This window comes from Bos indicus x Bos taurus, chromosome 5 (genome assembly GCF_003369695.1).
Source record: "Bos indicus x Bos taurus breed Angus x Brahman F1 hybrid chromosome 5, Bos_hybrid_MaternalHap_v2.0, whole genome shotgun sequence".
Taxonomy (NCBI): Eukaryota; Metazoa; Chordata; class Mammalia; order Artiodactyla; family Bovidae; genus Bos; species Bos indicus x Bos taurus.
Genome location: NC_040080.1, coordinates 13488944 through 13510914, shown reverse-complemented (window position 1 = coordinate 13510914; position 21971 = coordinate 13488944). Strand labels below are relative to the sequence as shown.

Below are 21971 nucleotides of genomic sequence, written 5' to 3'. Positions count from 1 at the left end.
GTAGTCCACCACGGCTGTCATTACATCAGCAGAAACAAGATGGCTAAATCAATAGCCTCCTAGTCTTTGCCGGACATTATAAGACAGAACACTTGCAAAGCCGATATTCTTGTGTCCAAAATGACATCCCCTTAATCTGACTTCGGTCTGACTTCTGTGGATTATTGAATGCTGCTACTGGGCCAGCAGAGCAGAGCAGGCTCAGGGAGGGGGAGGAACCACTCATGTCCATGTCCACAGGTCTCCTCCTGTGCTCTCTCCCCGCTCCACACCCCAGCTCCCCCTCCAGATCACACTCTTGCATCCCCAGTTTGCAGCCGGGGAATGCTCTTCTATGGGGTTCTACCTCTTGTCTGGGGACTCCTGAGGTCCCAGACTTGGCCAGTTTCTTGCCCAAGTGCCTACTCTGGTCCAGGAACAAGCTAGATGTCTTTATATGCACACTTTTATTTAATCCTCACGAATTAAATCCTGAGGATTTAACTCTTCAAAATGGTATTATCTTCATTTTGCAGATGACAAAACCAAGGCATGTTCAGTGAGAACCCAGTGCTCATGTGGACACCAGCCACATGCAGAGTGGGAGCCGAACCCAGGCTCCAGCCCTGCAACCGGAGCTCTTCCCACCCAGACCACCCAGACGTGGTGCCTCACTAAGGCTGAAAACTCAGGCTCAGTGACAGCCAATAAAACAGCTGTGGTCAGGAGGGATCTACAGAGCACACAAAGGCATTTCAGGAGCTGTGAATCAGCATCAACCAAACGAGATTTAGTTACAGCCCACAGCCCTCTCCTCCCTGTACATGAGACCCATGAAGCCTTCGTTCGGTTCCAGGAGCCCTCTCCTGTTGAGAGAGGCACTCACGATGGCCAGGAGGGAAGGCAGGAAGGTTCCTTCTCCCCCCCAGACTCTGGTCCATCACCACGGCTTGTCAGTCCTCCCATGGGGTCCCTCTCACTTTCCCCGCATCCTGCTGGTATACCTCCCTTGGTTGTCACGCTGCAGCCAGCAGGCTGGCGCTCATCACACCAGACTTCAAACCTCCCAGGGGCTCCCTCTGCTCTGTAAGAGCAGAGTTCAAGCTCTCCCACCAGCTCACAGGCTGTGGTCCCTGCCCGGCCAGGGCACCATGTGTTCACGTTGCTTAGCTCAGTTGACAGGTGCCCAGCACTCACACTGCAGCCAGGATGCTCCGGGGCAGCTGGCCAGCTGCACTCTGCTCCCAGGAGTGGATAGCACAGGGGCTGGGTGGGCATCCCCTTGGGGCATCCATGGGCTGGGGGCAGGAGTGAGAGCAGGACGGGAAGGGGGAGCAGCCCCACCACGCTCTTATGACTTGGCTGGTCCTCAGTGGATGACTCGGGGTCACTGGCCCTTCAGCCTTAAGGCCCTCTGGTAACCATCCCTGGGTAGGCTTTCAGGGGCTCCCACTCTGGCTGGACCTTTGAGGGGGTCACCTCAGACCCCCCAATCCTCAGCAAAGCCTCAGGGGCTTCGGAACACAGCAGCCACAGGAAGGGTCCCCAAGGTGGGTGCTCAGGACAAGTCGTGCCAGCCTGGCCTTCCCCCGAGGAGGGATTCGAGGAGACCCCGAGCTGCACCCTCCCTTCCTTCCCTCCCAGCCCATCAACCCGCCTCTCTTCTGTGCCTTGTCACCGTGACAGTGACGGCAGAGGAAAACCACAAACCAGAGCCCCAGCCGGGGAGCCGGCGAGCATCCCACTGCAGCCAGCAGATCAGGGCTCTCGAGGTTCCAGGGTCCCCCTCTCCCCACCACCGATGAGCATCTCACGCTGATGGGTATGTCCCAGGGCCAGGTCACAGTGTGAGGTCCCCTCAGTTCCGGGCGAGACATCAGGCCCACAAGAACCCCAGGAACATCGTAGGTGCTTAACCCTGACAGCCCTGCCCCATGGGGCCATGGATGACTTGCTCCAGGACTGCTCCCACACACAGGTATGAACCCAGCCCACAGGACGGGCCATCAGTGGTGGGTGACAGACACTGAGCTGGGAGCTGGTCTCTCATGCGGCTGCTCAGACCACTCAAGCTGGCCCCTGATGGAGCCTGCATCCACTGACCAGGCGAGGCTGGCGTGAGGACTGTTCAGTCCCCAGAGAGGCAGGCCACCACCTACAGATCTGTAGCCAGGGCCCGAGGAGGGGAGGAGAGCCCCCTGCCCTGGGCTCAGCGTGGACAAGGCAGGCTGGTCCCTCACACCAACTGCCTCATGCGAGAGGCCACAGTCACAGCTCAGGGGGCTCGGGAACGCCACAAAGAGACAGCTTGAGTGTGCTTTTGACATGTTACCAGCTTTTATTTAAAAACATGCTAAAAACATGGCGTTCCACAGCCAGGACCAGGATGAAGGAAGCATACAGATGCGGCATCGCAAGCAGGAAAGTGCGCTGAAACCAGCCCGCAGGACCCGCTTGGCCATGTCGCCTCGGTGGACGGGGTGTAGGCAGGAGCCCCGGCCTCGCCCTCAATGGGGGGCCCGGTCAGGAGGGAGGCGGGGACGTATCCTGGAGCCCGCCACACGGCGGTGGAGGGGAGGATGGGAGGACGGGCACACCAGAGGCCGGCCCTGCAGGGCGCCTCCCTGCTCTGTCTGGCCGGGTCCCTGCTGTTAGCACCTCCACCAGTGGTGGGCAGGGGCCGGAGAGGCGGGGACCTCCTTTCCATCCACCTGGACCATGCTTTGGCCACCAGAGCAAGGAGGGACGGCCAACGGGTGCGAGTCAAACCAGAACACCTGTTTGAGGGTCTCAGAGGGGTGGGGGTGGGGGTGGTCAGCAGCCTTGCCAGAGTGAGAGGCTCACACTGGTGGCAGGCGGGGAGCTGGGGGTGGGGGGTCGCACCAGCTGCTGCCCCTTGGGGCGGTGCTCAGCCCTGCTCGCCCACCTGCCCTGCACCCACCTGGCTGCAGAGAAAGGCTGGGTGGAGGCAGGCATGCCCCTAAAGGCTGCAGAACCTTGGCCTTCGGAGTCCACTCTAACCTGCCTGCATCAGACCCCCTGGAACTGACTCTGACCTGGGCAGGGAGCTGCCAGGGAGGGGACTCACTCACTCAGGTAGCTCTGGCGTGAGCCCAGAGTCGGAAGACACCAAGAAGATGCCGAGCCCCATCACTGACAGCATGCAGCATGCCTTCTGTGCAGCAGGGGAACTGCTCTGCACGACGGAAAAAGGGTCACAGAAGGGCTCTCCCCCAGTTCACAAGAGCCTGCCGCCCCGAGCGGACGTGGCCAAGTGACCGATCAGCCAAGCACAGGGCCAGGCAAGAAGGCAGTTTGGGGAACTGTGGATAAGGCTCTGCAGACAGATGGACGAGGCGGGGTGGCTGGCAGGAGAAGGGAGACTGAGGCAAGGGCCCCAGGGCCGGAGGGCACCCCCGAAGCTCCAGAAACATGAGATTCCAGGGAGACCCAATCACCCCCAAGGTGCTAGGCTTTTGCTGTTGATTTTAACACAACTTTAAAATTGCATTGATAGGCATAAACAACCCCCCCCAAAACAAACTCATTATGCAGCAGTCCCAATGTGCCACTCAAATGCTCGTTTGCTGAGAGTGCCGCGAGGGGGCAGGGTGTACATCTATTCTGGGCTCCACAGACCTGGGTTCCCAGGGGAGCCACTGAAGCTCCTTTCCAAGAAGTCAGGCCCAGAGGGTGGGGAGGGCCAGTCATGTGTGCACCGGCCTATCCTCCACCCAAATCCCGCCCACAAGCTTGCCCACAGGCACCCCCACTCCTGTCCCAGGAGGCGGTCTCTGCTCCACCCAGCTCACCGAGACCACCCTTTTCTCCGCTCCCCACCACCCAGAAGCACGACCCTTAAACACACAAAGTTCTGCACTGCTGGTCCCAACCATCTTATGCTTAAGGGGAGAAGGGGGTGCTGGCTGGGTGTCAGCTCTTGGATACACAGGCTGGGGAGGAGACAAAGCGGGGGGCGCCCCTTGGCAGATTGGGGCGCCCAGCCAAACGGCGCAGGACAAAGGCAGCGCCCAGGTGAGGCCTGTCTGGGGAAGTGCTAGCTGGTGAGGAACCTTTCCAAGCTCAGCCCTACGGATTCTTAACTTATATTTCAACTGCACAAATTGCTTAGACCAGCGTGAGCCCTGGTGGGGGCACCTGGCTGCGGCCAGACGCCCCTCAGCTGTCCACCTCCAGTCCCTGACTCAGGTTGCTTTGTCCTGGGGCCACCGTAATAGGATCCCTCTGGGTTTCCTCAAGTTTTCTCTGCTTTCCCTTGGGGTCACAGAGGACAAGATTGCCAGCCACCACAGCATCAGTGAACCCCGAGCAAGGAGCTGAGGGTCCTGGCAGCCAGGTGGACATCCCCACCCCACCTCCCTCCCTCCCGGCAGTGACTCCGGCTGGACCATCATGGCTCCCCACTCCCTCCCCTCTGGAGGTCGCGGGTCCTCTGTCACGTCTGAGCAGCTCCACGGAAGGACTGCTTCCCCTTCCAGAAGCAATGTGAGAGAGTGAGCAGCATCTGAACTAGAGAGGTATTTGTCTGAGAGTTTCTAGCAGGAATGTCTGTGAAATAACGGGTTTGCAGAACCTGTCGCGGGAATCCCCCGCAAGGGGTGGAAGGGGAGCCTCCCAGCCCACAAAGGGCAGGCAGGAGGAAGAAGGAAAAAGAACTGCTCATCGGAGACGTGTAAGGACCCACGCCTGCTCCGCCTCGTTCCTGGCAAAGCACCCCTAGCTCCCAGAAGACCCCCTTGCCCTGCGTCTTGCTTCCATCCCGTGCCTCCCACCCCCCCGCCGTCTCCCCTGCCGCCTTCCCCCAGGCTCCCCCCTCCCTCAGTGCATCCTGGCCGCAGCCTCCTGAGTGTGCCCAGCGGTCTGTCCTGATAGAAACCAGACGAACGGACGTGCCCTGTCCCTTCCCGTCCCCCACCAGCAGAAAGAAAACCAAACCGTTACAGAAATCAACGCAGTACAAAGTTATAAATCAGAAAGCTAACCCTAAACTTATCTGAGAGATAGTATTCCTGAATAATCATAATCAGAGTAAAATAAAATAAAAAAAAGTTACACTGTAAGGTATAAAATGCCTGGGTGAGACGCTCTCACAGCCCAGCCCGGCCTGGAGACGGTCAGCTGGCCCCCTGCCAGTGCGCCCCACCTTCTGGGTGGCTGGGGGGCACCGGGGCCGCTACTGGGCAGTCTCTCCACCAGAAGGCAGCCCTGAGCGCCCCCACCCCCACCCCATGCCATGCGGGGGACAAAGTGTCAGCTGAGGAAAAAAGACAGGGCAGGAACGCATCAGTGCTGGGGGCTCCTGGAGCACGCCCCCCACCCACCCACCCTGTCTTCTTTGGCAAATACACAGGAATCTGGGCGCCCCAGCACCCCCAAGGTCTCTGCATTTCCTCCCCCGCCCCCGGCCTCTGCCCACCGACAAGGCTTTGGCAGGTGGCCGGGAAGGCAGGCCAGGGCGGGGATGCAGGGGTCAGCAGTCTGGAGGTGCAGGCGACACAGAGCTGAAGGCCTCTTGCCTCGCACAGTGTCTGCGGGGGCCGGGGCACTCGGCCAGCCGCTCAGGCGTCGTACTTCTTCCCAGTCCGGTGGATGTGCTGGAAGAGGGTCATGGAGAAGGCCATGCCCAGAATCTGAAAGACATGGGGCCCAGGGGCCTGAGACGGGGGCCCAGGGGGCACCCAGCACCCGGAGGGGAGCCCCTCCCATCATGCAGACAGGGGGGCGCGAGGGCAAAACAGAGCTAAGGCGGGCTGCACGTGGGGAGCTTGGCCCCTCGGACTGTCCAGGCTGGATGTCACCCAGCTGCGAGGCCCAGAAACCTGCTGTTTCAGAGCACGGGGACGGGGGCCTGGCCCTAAATGGCAGGGGGCCGAGGAGCTGGGGAGTCGGTGGGGAGGCGGCAGGAACACTGAGCAGAGTCCCAGGGCCCACAGCACGGCGACTCACAGCTGCTGCCTCGGGAGGATGTTGATGGCCATCTGTGTCCCTGTACCCCCTGGGTCCTGATGCACTGGAGGAGCAGGGGGGCAGCCTGCCTACCCTTCAGGCAGCAGCACACAGCACGGACCCGCTGGCTGGGGACACTCACTGCCTCCATGGCTCTCACACTCAAGGTCTGCGGTGGCCCTGGAGGCTGGGGGCTGGACCCAGCCCAGCCCCAGCGCCCTGCTCCAGGCCTTGCCACGGGCCACCCTGACCTGAGCCCCACTCGGAACCACACAGCCTTCTCCCACAGGCCTGCCTCCCGTCAGAGTCCTGAGTGGGCACAGTGGTTCATCCACCAAGCTCGAAGTCTCTTCGACGAGCAGACTCAGTCTAAACCACAGGCCCCAGGGTTTAGGGAAGAAAAGGCACTTCGAGCAGGACGTCTGTCTCTCTGTGGACCCACTGGTCAGGGGTCGGGGCTCATCAGGGGTAGCAGTTACACACAACTGGGCGAGGAGGGAGCCCCCAATCCCCAGAAAGATGGGGGGGGTCTCCTGTTCCCACCACGTCAGCCTCCTCATCCAGGAGGGGGCTGAGGGTCTCCTTGGCATTCTTCTCCATCACCCACGCTGGGCCGTGCAGCACAGCCACCCACAAAACGCAGACCAAGGAGGGCAGCCAGCCCTTCCTGAGCGCCCTCCCGGCCTGATGTTGCGGGTATCAGACTCACCTAGTGCTAAGAAGTGACCCATGATCAAGCCCACTACACAGACGTGGAAACAAAGGCACAGAAACCAAGCCGCACGCCCGGCGACGAGACACTCTCACAGGCGCTGGGGCGGGACGGACCCCGAGGAGGCTGCCCCTGGGCCTTGCTCACACTGATGCCACACGGTTGGTTCACAAAGTAAAAAAGGTCCCTGTGCCTGGGGGGGACAGGCCTGTCCCAGCCGGCCGTTCCTGAAAGGCCAGCACAGGCCCAGGGCTCAGGGGGATGAGAGGAGGCTTGGGCAGGCCCTGGCGGGGTAGGGGGGGCGGGGCGCGCAGGCCCTGCAGGCAGGGGTCTCCCTCAGGCTATCCCCTCCACCCCGCTGGCAGGACGACCCCCCTTACCTGCGTGATTAGAAGGCACATCCCCACCGTGCCGAGCACGTGCTTATTGTCAGCAAACCACTGTGTGACCTTCTCGTAGCAGCCCTGGGGAGTGAGGACCACAGCTTCAGGTGCTGGGGTGAACCGAAGACGCTCCTGCCCAGCCCCCAGCTCACTTCCCTTTGGACCCCGCCCCCACCCCGGTTCTGTCCACAAGGCCCCACTGCACAGCCCCAGAGCCATTCCTACCCGACTCTGACTCCCTGAGACGTGGGCCCAGACGCTCACTCGCCACTGCCTTTTGGCTTCAGGCCTGTGTGCTGTCCCCCACCCCACATTAAGCCACCTCCTTGGTGTCCTGGGCCACCCCCGCCCCCGCCCAGACTGTCCACCCAGGGGCCCCCGGGGTGCCCAGCCTCACCGTTTTCCACACGAGGGTGGTGTTGTTTTGTCCGCAGCCCTGGGAGTTCTCCATGCAGCAGCGGTCGGGAACCGTGTTCTCCCCCAGCACCGAGAACCAGTCTTTGTAGTCGGTGACGCCGCAGCAGTGCATCTGCGGGGAGGGGCGGCGGGGGGCCGTCTGACGGGTCCAGCTCGGGCCTTTCCCTGCCGCCCAGCCCCACGGGAGCGGGCACCCAGAGTCCAGCTTGCTTGTCCCTTCTCTGGGCCCCAGCTAGGCCCAGGGGACGGAATGATATCTCCCTCCTGGAGGCCGGCTGCCTGCTCTCTGAGCGGGACGCTGGGCACTGGGCACTGGGCAGAGCACTCAGCCCTCTGCTGGTCTGCCCCCAGCTCTTGGCTTCGTGATGGCAGCCCCTCCCCAGGCTACACAGACATGTTTCCTCTTAGAACAGGGTTTCCTGAGTCACAACCAGGGAGGCAGACCTGTTGCTAAAACACTGTCATTCGTGCCGAAGCTTCAGAAAGGATGGGACGGAGGAGGTGCCTCCTGATTGCCCATCTTGATTCCCAGCTCCCAGCCCCTCGGATGGCTGCTAGCCACATCCAGGCCCCTGCGCAGCCCACCACCCACCCCGCCACCCCACTGCAGCTGCCGCCCAGAGCACCATGTCTGACCCAGAAAGCTGGTGGCCCAGCCCAGGCTGGGACGTGGAGTCTGAGGCCCAGGCCCCGCCTTCCACCCACACCTGTCCCTGCCCCCAGCCCTCACCTCTGCCTGGATGATGTTCCAGGCGTTCTTCAGCCCCACGTTGTTCTCTGAGTTGTACAGCAGCAGGCCCTCCTTCAAGTCCTTCTTGGCATTCTCATTCACCTGTCGGGCGAGGGCAGACTCAGGTTGGTGGGGGGGGACCAGGAGGCTGCCCCTCTCCCCAGGTCGCCCAGGTCAGCTGCGAGTGCCGGCCCCACAGACTCATGGGGGAGGCCTGCTGGGGGCCGGAGGTGACCCCCGTGAGAGCCGAGCATTTCAGGAAGGAGCAGGGACCCTCAGAGGTGGAGACAGCACAAGGCCCCCCCACAACTCCCCTGTTCCCAGGACATGCCCCCCACAGGACATGTTGCTCCCTGGCCCATGACATCCCACCCTACATGCTGGCCCTGTGGGAACACACCCTGGGAACTGCAGGGCGCAGAGCCGCCGTCCAGAGTGTGGGGCCACCCCTTGCCAGCAAGTTGCTTACCCTCTCCCACCTCTGCCTTGTCTGTAACACTGGCACATAACATCCACCTCGGAGACAGTTGTGAGAATTAAAGGAATGATTGCCATGAAGACCAAGAACAGGGCTGGCCCGCAGGCATCTCTCAGTATTATTAGTGCCTCCTTTATACAGATGCAAAGGAATCACTGCTTCTAACCCTCATAGTGACTCTCCCTCTTGGTGTGGCCTGGGAGACTCCTTCAGGACCCAAGGGGCAGATGGTTACATGGTTCTGGTTACCATGAACAAGAAGAGCCCCTGAGCCCTAAGTCTGCACGCTTGGCCAGTCATTCTTGGTGGTCCCAGAGGAAGTTCCCCAACTGGGTGGAGAACTGTCCAGCCTGGTGAGGGGTTAGTCCTTCTTAACCTCCTGAACCCCCAGTGCAGCCTGAGATCAGCTGAAGTGAGTGAGTGAAAGTCATTTTTGCTCAGTCATGTACAACTCTTTGTGACCCCCATGGACTATACAGTCCATAGAGTTCTCTAGGCCAGAATACTGGAGTGGGTACCCTTTTCTTCTCCAGGGGATCTTCCTAACCCAGGGATTGAACTCAAGTCTCCCACTCTGCAGGCCGACTCTTTACCAGCTGAGCCACAAGGGAAATCCATGAGATCACCTGCCTATCCCCAAAGGCCTCTGGAAAAGGAAGCACAGCTCCCTTGATGCTGAGCCCTATGCAGTATCCCCTGGAAAATTTCACCATGTTACCTCTGGGTTACCCTCCCTAGCGCCCAGCCCAGCCACCCAGTGAGTTCTGTGCAGGGTTTCTGGCCTGAAATATGAACTTTTCCATATTTCAGCCTGGGAACTTGGGGCACAGGGTTTCTGGCCTAAAATGTGAACTTTTCAAGTTCTTGGAGAATAACTTCAAGTTCGTGGAGAAGTTCTTCTTGGAGAAGAACTTCAATAAGTTGGACAACTTCAAGAATTTGGAGCTTCTCAAGTTCTTGGAGAACTTGACCCTTCTCCAAGTGGTCAGCACAGCCATGCTTGAATGCTCCCAGTGATGGGGAGCTCAGTGGCACTCCCCAGTCAGGGCTAGGGTTAGGGCATCCCTGGGTAACTAGAGGGTCTACATCCTAAGACATGCAAGTTAATCCCTGAGTCAGGAAGATCCCCTGGAGTAGCAAATGGCAACCCACTCCAGTCATCTTGCCTGGGAAATCCTATGGACAGAGGAGCCTGGCACGTTACAGTCCATGGGGTCGCAAAGTGTCAGACACGAGTGAGCAACACACACACACACACACACTTCCTAAGACAACACAAGCAGATGAGCCCCCTGCTGCCCCCACCAAAAGCTCTCCTCTCCTCAGAGATACAACTTGTCGGTGCTTTTCCTCCAGATTCCCTGACCCAACTCCAAGGGCAATGATACTCCATACACCCCCTCCCCTCCTGGAAGACTTACCTTGTCCATGTAGACAAAGAAGAGGATAATTAAGATCAGCTCCGCCAGGAGGATGATCAACAGGACGATGAAGAACTGGAATGAGAAGGTTCAGGCATGGGCAAGTGGTCATGGACTGGGACGGGGTGCAAACACGATGGCAGGGGGCAGGCTTCCCAGGTAGGGAGGGGCCACCACTCTTGAGGATCCCATGTGGGCAGGGGAGGGAGATAAAGCCTGACAGTCAATCAAGGAGTGGGAGGGGCACCTAGGCCAGGGGTAGCCAATCATGAGGAAGAGGGGCGTGGTCATTCTAGAAGCTCAGGCTATACACCCAGTGGGCTCAGCGGCCCCAGTGTTCAGAGGGCTGGGGTGCTGGGGAGCTGGGGGACTTGGGGCCTAGGGGGCTGGGGGTCCAACTTACACTGAGGAGGAGGCACCTGTTCTCCTTGATGGCCCCCAGGCAGCCAAGGAAGCCCGTCACCATGACGATGGTGCCTATGGCGATGACCAGGTTGGCTGCTGACAGCGAGGGGAAGCTGGGGGAGAAGGTGGCAAAGTTGCCTTGCGACACGGACAGCCAAATGCCCACTCCAAGCAGCCCACAGCCACAGAGCTGGAGAGAAAGGAAAGCCCGTTAGCCCAAATCCATCTCCATGGGACTCAGAAGACTGCCGGTCCCGCCCCCACCATCCCCACCCCCACCCCACCCCATCCCCGGCCCCAACCGTGAGACACGGAGCGGGTACCACATGGCCCGAACTACACCGGGGGTGTGACCTGCACAAAGCCCCCAGCCTCTCCGTGTCTCAGTCTCCTCATCTGGCAAACGGGATGACACCAGCCTCATGACCCCTGTAGGTCACTTCAATGAAAACAGATTAAACAGGGCACAGGGAAAGCACGTGACAAACGCGGAAGGTCCCCGCTGCACAGGCAGGGCTGCCGGCGTCCCACTGGGCGGAGGAGGGCCTGGAGCTCAGGAAGGAGACAGGCTGGGGTGGGGCCACGGTGGCCATGGAAGCAAGTGAGGGCTTTGGGAGAGAACCTCAGAACCCCGTTCCTCAGAGCCAGACTCTGCGGCGACTGTGTCCTGCTGCCCTGATGGGAAGGGGCACTTGCCCACAGTCCTCAGGAGTGGGAAGAAAAATTCCACAGAGCTGGAAATAGGAAGGTGCTCCCTGGCCTGGCTAAGGGGCTGGCGGGTACCGCTGTGCAGGAGCCCACCACTCCCCACACACCCTCAGGAAGCTGGCAGCTGCACCCAGCTCTGCTGCACGGCTCCCCTGGGGCTGCGATGCCTGCAAAGATGCAGTCTCCACAGCGGCCTGTCTTCTGCTCCATAAACTGACACTCCCTCCTCCACCCCCGCGGAGCCTGAGTCCAGCAATCACCAGGTATTTACTGAGGACCTATAGCCACAGGCTTCCCTGGTGGCTCTGGCGTAAAGAATCCACCTGCCAAAGCAGGAGACATAGGAGATGCGGGTTCTGTCCCTGGGTTGGAAAGATCCCCTGCAGGAGGGCATGGCAACCCACTCCAGTATTCTTGGCTGAAGAAACCCATGGACAGAGGAGCCTGGTGAGCTACGGAGGCTCCTACAGAGGCTGCAGAGTTGGATACGACTGAGCAATTAAACAACAGAACACAGTTGTTAGCACAGTGGTGCTGGTGTTAGGGAACTGTCTTCCCGGGGCCTCTACTGGGGCCAGATGGGAGCCAGGGAAGCACAGCTTCCCAGACTGTATGCTCGGGGAACAGGTGAAGGGCTCAGAGCCCAGGTGCCAGGTGGAGGGGCAGCCCCGCAGACATGTGGACCGGGCAGGTGGAGAATGTGACGCTGCCCGCCTCTTCGGGACCACTGTGAGAATTTAAAAGAAAGAAGCCCTGTGGAGAGGATGACAGGGCCAGGTGCTGGCCTCTGGGTGACATTTCATGAGCCAGGTACCAGGCTGCGACGCTCAGAAGAAGCCTCCAGGGAGCAAACACGTGGCCATGAAGGCCGGGCAGCCATGTGCAGGCGGAGAGCAGGAAGCCAGGCAGGGCCAGAGGCTCCTGGAGGAGACACACTTCCTCTCTAATCTGTTCCACAAACCGGAATGGCGTCGCCGCTCAGGAAAGCCAGGCCCTGCCCTGAGCTCAGGGAGACACCCTGGGGAAGGGAGGACAGAAGACAAAAGTCCAGGTGCCGTGAAGAAAAAGAAGTCAGGATGAGAAAGAGTCAGAAAGTAACGGGGGTCGGGGCGGGGTGGGGGGCGGTCAGGGAGGCCTCTCGAAAAGTGTCATTTGAGGAGGGACCCACGAAAGGAGGGACTTTCCAGTGATAAAGAACTCATCTGCCAGTGTAGGAGATGCAGGAGATGGGAGTCCGATCCCTGGGTTGGGAAGATCCCCTGGAGGAGGGCATGGCAACCCATTCCAGTATTCTTGCCTGGAGAATCCCATGGACAGAAGAGCCTGGCGGGCTGCAGTCCACGGGGTCGCAAAGGAGTTGGACACGACTGAGCAACTAGGCACCAGAAGAGGAGCAGTCAACCACATGAATAATGGGGAAGGAAGTTCCAGAGGAGACAGCAGGTGAAAAGCCCTGACTGGGGGTGAGCCTGGCCAGCTGGGGGGCAGGGGAGGGGGGAGCGAGGTGACAGTGGTGGGGACCAATGGGCGGGCCCTCACAGCACCTGTTCTCGGTGAGATGGCGAGCCGGGAGCAGGTCAGGGATGTGATCTGGGATTTCAGTAGGTCACTCTGGCTGTTGTGCGGACCGCAGGCCATCGGAGGGCAAAGGGGGCAGGCGAGCCGTCAGGCCACCGCAGTGACCAGGTGACAGGGCAGGGCGCTGTGCAGGAGTGTGGAGAGATGCTCCCACTCAAGATGCAGCTGGAAGGGCTTGCTGGGCTTTGACGAATGAGCAGGATTTTGATAAATGGAGAGACAGGAAGGTGGTCCAGACGGGGCATGACAAAGGAAGTTGGGCTTTTCCCACCATCACTAAACCAGTGTGCTTCTGCTCAGTCGTGTCCAACTCATTGAGACCCCATGGACTGCATCCCGCCAGGCTCCTCTGCCCATAGGATTCTCCAGGCAAGAATACTGGAGTGGGTTGCCCTGCCCTCCCCCAGGGGATTTTCCCTACCCAGGGATTGAACCTGCTTTTCCTGTGTCTCCTGCACTGCAGATGGATTCTTTACCTACTGAGTCACTTGGGAAGCGCCCCTAAACCAGATGCCCCACCCAGAGCTGCAGCGATGGAGTCGGGTGACCAGAGCGGCTGCTGGGTCCCCGCGCCATGGAGAGCCACCCTGGCCCCATGTCCCGCAGCAGCCCCAGATGGACAGGGCCAAGGCTCTGAGGGGTGGGCACACCAGGCCCAGAGCCCCCACCTTTAACGGGGTGCGTCCACTCGGCTCAGCCAGGGACTGGGTGCTACCATCCTCGCAACCACCAGGTGGCGCCCCCAGCCGGGTCAGAGCTCTGGATTGGCAGGGAGGCAGGGAGACCATCCAACTTGTCACTGACTCTCTTCAACCCGGTCACTTTCTGTGCTGCCGGCTCAATTTTTCTTTCATTAATCACCCCATGGAAATTCATGCTCTCCACGCTCAAGATTTAAGGACCTACAAGCCAGACCCTGGAATGAATAACAGGAGACCTCGCAGCTGCCAGCTCACTACTGGTAAGGAGGTAGGCATTGGGACCCCCAGAGCCACCAGACACTCTGTGCTGGAGACGCCCCCCCCCCCCACCAGCCTCAGGCCTGGGAAGGTCCTCAGGGTACTAGGCCGTGCACTTGATGCAAGAAACGCCAGCATCCGAGGTAGCAAGGGATGACACTGCAGCTCCCCCCACCCCACTGACGCTGAGAGTGGGCCCCGGGGCATCCTCATGCCCCTCCTGGGGGAAGGGTCCCCATGTGGGAAAGAAACCTCAGAAGCTCAAAACCTCTAGGCGCTGGTCATCATCTCTGGCTTCAGGCGTCCAGTCTCTGACGTGCCGTGCCAGCTCCCCAGAGCCTGCCTGGGAGGGGGAGCTGCTCCCCGACTCCCACCCCCGCTTCCCTTTCACTTCCCGCCCTAGATCACCTTGCCCCAGGGAAGACGCGGGTAGGGCCTGCAGCCAACAGCAGGGCAGCCCTGACCCCAAGCTGCCAGTAGCTGGGACCCAAGCCCTGCATCTTCCCCTCAAACCCACACCCCCATCCCTGCCCCCCAAAGGCCACTGCTGACGGCATTTGGGGACATTTCCTCCCCAAAGCAACGTGTTGTCTCAGACCCCCACCAGCTAGAGGCAAGTCCACAGCTAGAAGAACCTCCAGGAGAAGGCAGGGTGACTCGGAAACCAGGACCCAGCCAAACTCCCAACCCAAAGACACCAGGCACCTCACTATACCAGCCAAGCCTGGCAGGCATCCAGGGGCCACCCTGACCACTGAGCCTCCCTGCCTCCTGCCCCACCCCCAACCAAGGGCACTTCCAGGTATTTTCCACTTGAGCTCCAAATGAACCCACTTCCAGCTGTGGGCAAACCCTTGCATTTGCTGGTGACTTCAGCGTAGAGCAGTGCCTCCCCTTAGCAGGGCCCACGGATCTCCCTCCTCCAGGCTCACCCTTCAGAGAGACCCTTCAGAGCCAGCATCTTCCTCACCACCCTGGGCCCATCCAACAGATGTGTAACAGGCAGACTGAGACCAGCAGGCTATGGCCTCATTGATCAAGTCTACTGTAATTAGCCAATACCCCCATGGCATTTTCCCGTCTTCAGTTGAAACCACGTTGATTTGTAGTTTTAATATATGTTTCCGCCTCATGTCCTAATGTATTTTTCACGTAGCATCCCAGTTCTCTGGAGGTGAAGCCATAACCTCCCCTGAACCAACCTCCCTCTTGAGCTCCATGCCCCCAACTTGCTTAGAGCCCAGGGACAGCCACTGCCCGTGTCCCCCACCGTGGCCACCATTTCCCCCGCATGCGGGACAGCCTTCCCTGGGGTGACCTTTTGCACCAGGGCTGAGCATCCCTGCCCAGCCCTCTGTGTAGACGCGCTGCCCACCCCCATGAAAACACCAGCACCTCCAGGCCAGGCTCACAGCTCAGCCGTTTCACTCCCATCATGAGGCCCAGAACATGCCTGGATACTACAGACACATTCCATGAATGAATAGATGGGTGGGTAGATGGATGGAGGGAGGGAGGGATGGATAGACAGGTGGATGGATGGATGAATAGATGTATGTATGGATGGATGGATGAATGAATAGATGGATGGATGGATGAATAGACCTATACATGTATGTATAGATGGATGGATGGATGGATGAATAGATGCATGTGTGGATGGATAAATGGATGGATGGATAGATGCACGGATGGGTAGATGGGTGGGTGGATGGATGTATGAATAGATGTATGTATGTATATATGTATAGATGGATGGATGAATGGATGCATGTGTGGGTGGATAGACGGATAGATGAATGAATAGATGGACGGATGGATGGATGAATGGATGCATGTGTGGGTGGATAGATGGATAGATGAACGAATAGATGGATGGATGGATGGATGCATGTGTGGGTGGATAGACGGATAGATGAATGAATAGATGGATGGATGAATGGATGCATGTGTGGGTGTATGTAAGTATGGATGGATGGATGGACAGATGGGTGGGTGGGTGGATGGATGGATGGAGGGTTGGGAGGGCTTGGGAACAGGGCCTGACACACACAAACCCACGTAAAAAAGAAGCCCCCCATGTACCCGCTTCCCCATCTAACACCAAGGCCCCCAGCTCACCAGAAGCCCACCCTTCGCCTGTGTAAGTCGCCTGCTCTTCCTGCCCGACTCTCAGAGATCCACACACCCTCTGACTACCTTTGTCCCCGTGGCCTCTGTGGCTCTGCAGGGGCCCCCACGCCCTCTTTGCTTTGAAGGAAGCCCTCAAACCCTCAGCCTCAGCATGTCCCCATGCTCTCTACAAGCCGGGGCCCAGTGGGATGTTTAACAACATTTAATAAATTAGTGGATGTGGAGAATAAGAGAGCAAACAGAAACAAGTTTAATTTCACAGCCAATGTGCCTGCTGGTAACAATCCCGCCCTGCCCTGGGAGAAGCTGACTGCCAGGAACTTCACCACAAGGAGAAGAGGCAGCAACAGGACTGTGAAGGCGGGCTGCTTGGGGCTTCAGCCGTCCTTGCCTCTGGGGGCTCTGCAGCTCACTCACTGTCACGGCGATAAAAGGAGGAGGGGCCAACGGATAGTGCTTCCAATTCCGTAAGGAAGGGACAAAGCCTCCAAGCCACCCAGTAGACAAGAGGATGAGGGCACGGATGGCATGGGCCCCTCCGCTGAGAGGGCTCCTCCATGCCTGTCCCCAGCCCTAGGGGTCAAGCTTCTGTCTGAGCCCCCCCAGGGTCACCAGCCAATAACACACTCAGTTCTTTTTAGCACAACTCTAATTGGTCAAGAATTCATGCTTATTAACTTAGGAATCCGCTTCCCCGCGGCTAACATGTGTCAGTCCTAGTTTTGCCCCGGAAGCCCACCAAGCTCAAGTGCAGCAGGACTTGAAGTTGTCTAAGTCCCATACCTAACAACATCCTTTCCCAGCCTTCTCCCGGCCCATGAAGAGGCTTTAGGGCTCTCACCTCCGAGTCACCAGCAACTAAGGAAAGTTAGGTTCCAGCGCTGGAGGGGCTGGCACAGAGAGCAAGACCCCACCCTCCCTTTCTGCACTCTGAGCTCTGTACCTCTAGTAATCCAGCCTGTGCCGGCCCTGGCCTGGCTGGCAGCCGCGACACAGGTGTGGTTCACACTGAGCTTGTGCATGACTCAATCAGTGTGATTCCTCGGCCGTTCTTTTTTGGACCCCACACTTTGTCTCAAAGCCCCCGATTTCTTCACAACTTCACAGCCCCCAGTGGCACCAGCTGGCAGAGGTGACAGGGAGATCACACCCATATTTCTGAGCCAAATTTTCCTCCAAATAAACAGGACATAAGGCATTTGCATATCTCAAACCCAGTTACATGCTGATTATTGGAAAATGAGGTTATTTTCTATCTAAGATGGTTCTAGGGGCATTTAGACGCAGCCAGACTTTGGGGTTGTTGTATTTGGGAGCTGTGCATCTCTGAGGTTAATAAAGCTCTTAAATTAAATGTTTCCTGAGCCCCCTTCTCTCCAGAGAACTTTGCAGGGACGTTGGGAATGTGGGAGCCCCCAACCCGATCCCCTGGCACACCCTGTCAGCCCTGCTACAATACCTCTTGCCGTGTAAGGCTCTGAAAAGCGCTGGGGGCAGGGGGGCTCCCCTGGTGGTCCAGTGGTTAAGAATCCACCTCCTAATGGAGGGGACACAGGTTCAATCCCTGGTCTGGGAAGATCCCACATGCCATGGAGCAACTAAGCCCGTGCTCCACGACCTCTGAGCCAGCTCTAGAGCCCATGCTCTGCAATGAGAAGCCACTGCAATGAGAAGCTCGCACACTGCGATGAAGGGTAGTCCTGCTCACTACAACTAGAGAAAGCCCACATGCAACAGTGAAGATCCACCACGGCCCCCCAAAACATGCTGGGGATGAAAGAGCTGAGATGGGGGAGATGGGAAGACAGCCTTTCCTCCCTCCAGGGCGTGAGGGCTCCGGATGTGGGTAAACGCCCAGGCACCACAGCCTGGCCCCCAGCTGATGTCCTCTGATCCTGACGGGGACAAGGAGGGGCTGGTTTTGCTGAAGTGCTGCCCATCTGTTTGGGCTTCCTGGCCTGACCTCAGGGCACTGGGCTCACCTCAACAAGGCGTCTGTGGGACCCCAGGGTGAGGACCAGTCCTGTGGCTGTCTCTGGGCTTCAAAGGCCAGGGTAGGGGTGCTGAGAGCAGGCCCAGATCCCAGGACAGCTGATGCCCAGGGAGCAAGAGGCAAGGACTAAACCCGGGAGGTGTGGGGGTCTGCCACGCACTCTCCCAACACAGCCCCCTTACAACTTGGGTCCTCCAAACTGTCCCTCCATTTGGGAGAAAGGCCTGAAGGGCACCAGGGCTCCCCTCCCCCACCTCCACCTGCACCCCCATTCCCAGGCCATCTGGGCTCATCAAATCTGACAGCAGGGCCCAAATCAAACTTCTCAGGTGCCAGCATCTTTCCATCTTCTCAGACTGACCACAGGCCCGCTCACTTGGTAGGGAGATGGAAAAGGAGATAGGGACCAACTCAGAACCCCCAAGGGGGCCCGAGGGAATGGAGCCCGAGGATTGGGCCCAGAAGGACCATAGAATGGTGTGTGCTTGAGATGCCAAAGGGCAGCGGGTGACACGAAGCCCCCACTGGCCTTGCAAACGGGGCGTGATCATCCACCGGTGCGTCCACACTGACCCAGGCCACCAGACTGGCAGATCCACACGATCTTCCCACTCCAGCAGGGGTGGGGTGGGGTGGGATGGGTGCAGGGGAGAAGGGTCACACGGGGAGCACTGCAACGCAGCGTTCCCAAGCCCGCTCCCCAAGGATGGAGCCCCCAGACGTGGGGTCCCCCTCCCCTTGGGAGAGCTCACAGTTATTCTCCATCCTGCTCGGAACACGCCAAGGAAGCAGGCTGAAATGGCAGGGAGCAGGCTCGGGAGAAGACAGGCAGCCGTCCTGGCTCTGGGGGAGGTTTCTGCTCCCCGAGCCAGTGAGAGGGCTGCCCCCGCACCGCTGGGGGCGTGGAGGGAAGGTGACCCCAACTCCAGGACTTGTCAGCACCTAACAGGACACAACTCGCAGCCTCAGGCCACCACGCCCGGGAGCACTGTCGGGAGAGTGTGAGTGCACACGGGGTGCCTAGAGCTGGGGCAGGGTGGGTGTGCGCGGCGCCCCAAGCACCACGGCTGCCTGAGTTCTGGACCTGGGAAGGAGCTATGGGGAGACAGCCTGGACCTGTCAGACAGCGAGGCACTGTCTGAGCTCCCAAGGTCACCGGAAGTTGGAGAGAAGAGCGTCAAGGACGTGGGATACTTGTCAGAGGAGTCTGGAGAGAGGATTTCTCATCACCAGCATATTCCTTCCCTCCTGCATCTGTTTTATTCGATGCATCTGTGGAGAAAGGCACCGTGGACAGCATCAAAGCACGGAATGGAAGGTGGAACTGGGGCCGCCGCGGGAGGCAGGGGTGGCTTTCAAGGTATACGTTGAAGCCGGGGCCACGCGGGCTTCCTGAGAAAGTACAACCATCCGCGGCCCGCGTCTACGGATGTGAAGCCCCGGGGGAAGGCAATGGTCCAGCATTTCTGGCCGCTTGGCCTTTCTGGGATGTCACTCCACTAAAGACTGAGGGAGGAGGAAAAAAAACACCTCCCCAGCACTCGGAGACACTGGAGGATGAATGGGATTATGCCCACCGTGCACTCTGTGTTCCTGGGAATATAAATGATACAAGGTACCCTGCTATTATTCAAGCTCCCTGGAAGATGCAGGGATACCTTGAATTCACATCGTATCTTTTGGCAGAGAGCAAACGGTCTGGGAGACTGTAGTTCACCCTACAGAATGAGGAGGGGTGGGGGCCATTCTCCATGTTTGAGGAAAGCTGCCCCCAGCTCCCCCCGCTCCCCTGGAGAGGAAGAAAAGCCACACCGTGAAAGTACCATCCATTTCTGGATGCCTCTCATTCAGCAAGGCTGCCTCCTCCATTCAGTATCTCATGCAATGAAGGCCCTTTAATAATGTAATGAGGATGGTCTTCCCTGGCTCCAGTTCAGCAAATAACACTCTCTAATTACACGTATAGATATCAGGAAGGATCGGACTGACAACCAGGTCCATCTCTGGCCCCAGGACAGCCCACCCACACCCACGTCTGCTCTAAGCCCTGGACATGGCCAACGCGATTGGTCCTCTCTCCAGGGATGCCCGCAGCCAGATTATTTATACTGCCAGCCGGGAGCTGTGTCCACCCACGCCAGGACTTGGCATTTCTGACACGCTTTGTGGGGGGGTGCATGGGCTGGTTAAGTTCAAGCCCCCCTGACAGTGATGGTCTCTGCACTGAGTTACATGACAGCCTGAGAGCCCTTCTCACCCACCCCTGAGCCGACTCTGTGATCTCTTCGTCCGCCTAGTAGAACTGGAGACCCCGGCCCACTCTATTCCTCAAGGTGCTCACTGCGATCAGGTCACTCGCTGAAAGCAGCCAGGCCAGGGTCTGGCAGGCTAGTGTGCCCAAGGTCACAGAGCTGGTTCAGGGAGGACCATGCCTTGCCCCACCCTATCCCCGACTTCACTCTCCCCCAAAGCTGTGCTGCCAGGGACACTGACCAGGTGCCCCACACGCCTCACTTAATCCCCCCGACCCAATGGCAGGGACCGGGGTGGTCACTTTTGTCCTTCCAGTTCCACAGCCTGGGAGGACAAAGACACTGGGAGGTTAGGTGGTGAAACAACGCAGGAGATCTGGCTCCGGAAACCACGTTCTGACCCACCAGGCCCCACGGCTTAGTTCTAGGGTGTCCCAAAGGCATCAGAAAAGGTTCCCTGGACATGTCCACGCTGGAAGAGAGGAAGGCCAACCACAACGTATAGGGCGTGCCTGGGACCCACCTGCAGACGAGGAGGCGGGGAGGGCAGGGAGGGCGACCACGATGGTGGTGACGATGACAACAGAGACACTGAGGACGCTGATGAGGAAACTGGCAGCCACTGACCCGAATCCACGCCAAGATCGGTGCCAACCCCGCCTTGCCATAAAAACCAGACAAGGGGGTTCCTATGGTTTCCCACGCCTCCACTTCGCAAAGGAGAAAACCAAGTATCAGGGGTTTACAATCTCGTCTGAGCTGGATTTTAATCCAGTTCGAAGTGACTCCAAATGCTATGACTGATGAATCTCTGGGCCTCCACTGCTATATTTGAAATAGATAACCAACGAGGACCTACTGTACAGCACAGGGAACGCTGCTCAGTGCTGTGTGGCAGCCTGGATGGGAAGGGAGTTTGGCAGAGAGTGGATTCATGTACATGAATGGCTGAGTCCCTTCGCTGTCCACCCGAAAATATCACAACATCGTTAATCAGCTATACTCCAACATAAAAGTTAAAAAAAAAAAAGAATCTCTGTGCCTCAAACAGACAAAAAACAAGCAGATTAAAAAATCCTCATTTTATTAAACATTCTCAACAACTTTGCAGCCCAGTCTGAGTCCAAGGAGGCAGGGAGAAGTGTGGGGGAGGAGAGGGCCCAGGCACAGTCCAGGGAGGGAGCACAGGGGCAGGAACAGCAGACAGTCGTCCTGGGCACAGGCTGGGTGGGTGCAGGAGAGGACCCATCGCTAGGGGTGCCCCCACAGGGACAGGGGTACACAGGGGGCGGGGGGCGGGGAGCGGAAGTCATGCCAACCAGGGCTGCCCACTTCGCTGATTTCACCAGAGTTGTGAAAACTGTTGGCTATCCCGCTGCACGAGGAAGCAAGAGGGAATGAAATACACGGGCCTGGAGCTCAGCAGACCTTCTTTCTGTGCCTCTAGCGCTACAACCAGAGCAGCTCGTGGAACCGATCCCCTCCCCCCGCCCAGTTTTCTGGGGGAAGGGGGCTTTCACATGCTTCCCACAGTCTCCCGGGGTTTGCTGCTACCCGCGTCAAGGACGAGGCCCCTGAAGCTCGCAAGAGCCACAGCCTCGTCTCCTAAAGGCCCATCACCACCCCCCACACGGCCCACAGGCTCCTGGGGACACTGCTTCTGACCCACCAGGAGACTGAGTTCAGAGGAACTCCCAGAAGGGGACACAAGACTTTCCTTTCTTCAGGAAGGGCCATCAGGGAGGCCTGGCCGCTGCCCCGACACCCTTCAGCCCGGTCCCTCTGCAGGGCCCCAGTACCTCCCCTGAGCCAGGCGCAGAGCTGGCCGTGGCCACACAGGAGCAGGAGACCTGGCT

The 21971-nt window shown here is 58.9% G+C and overlaps 1 protein-coding gene across 2 annotated transcripts in view; it reads right to left on the bottom strand.

Moving 5' to 3' along the window:
* Window positions 1-2292: 2292 nt before the first annotated feature.
* Window positions 2293-21971, bottom strand: part of TSPAN9 (tetraspanin 9) — a 192834-nt gene continuing 173155 nt past the window's right edge. For both annotated transcript variants that reach the window (XM_027541045.1, XM_027541046.1), the window contains 6 exons: window positions 10491-10682; window positions 10088-10162; window positions 8189-8290; window positions 7439-7570; window positions 7039-7122; window positions 2293-5630 (listed from right to left, as the gene is read on the bottom strand). In XM_027541045.1, coding sequence (XP_027396846.1) covers window positions 5559-5630; window positions 7039-7122; window positions 7439-7570; window positions 8189-8290; window positions 10088-10162; window positions 10491-10682 — 657 coding nt within the window. In that variant the 3' untranslated portion in view covers window positions 2293-5558. The remainder of the gene's footprint in view (window positions 5631-7038; window positions 7123-7438; window positions 7571-8188; window positions 8291-10087; window positions 10163-10490; window positions 10683-21971) is intronic.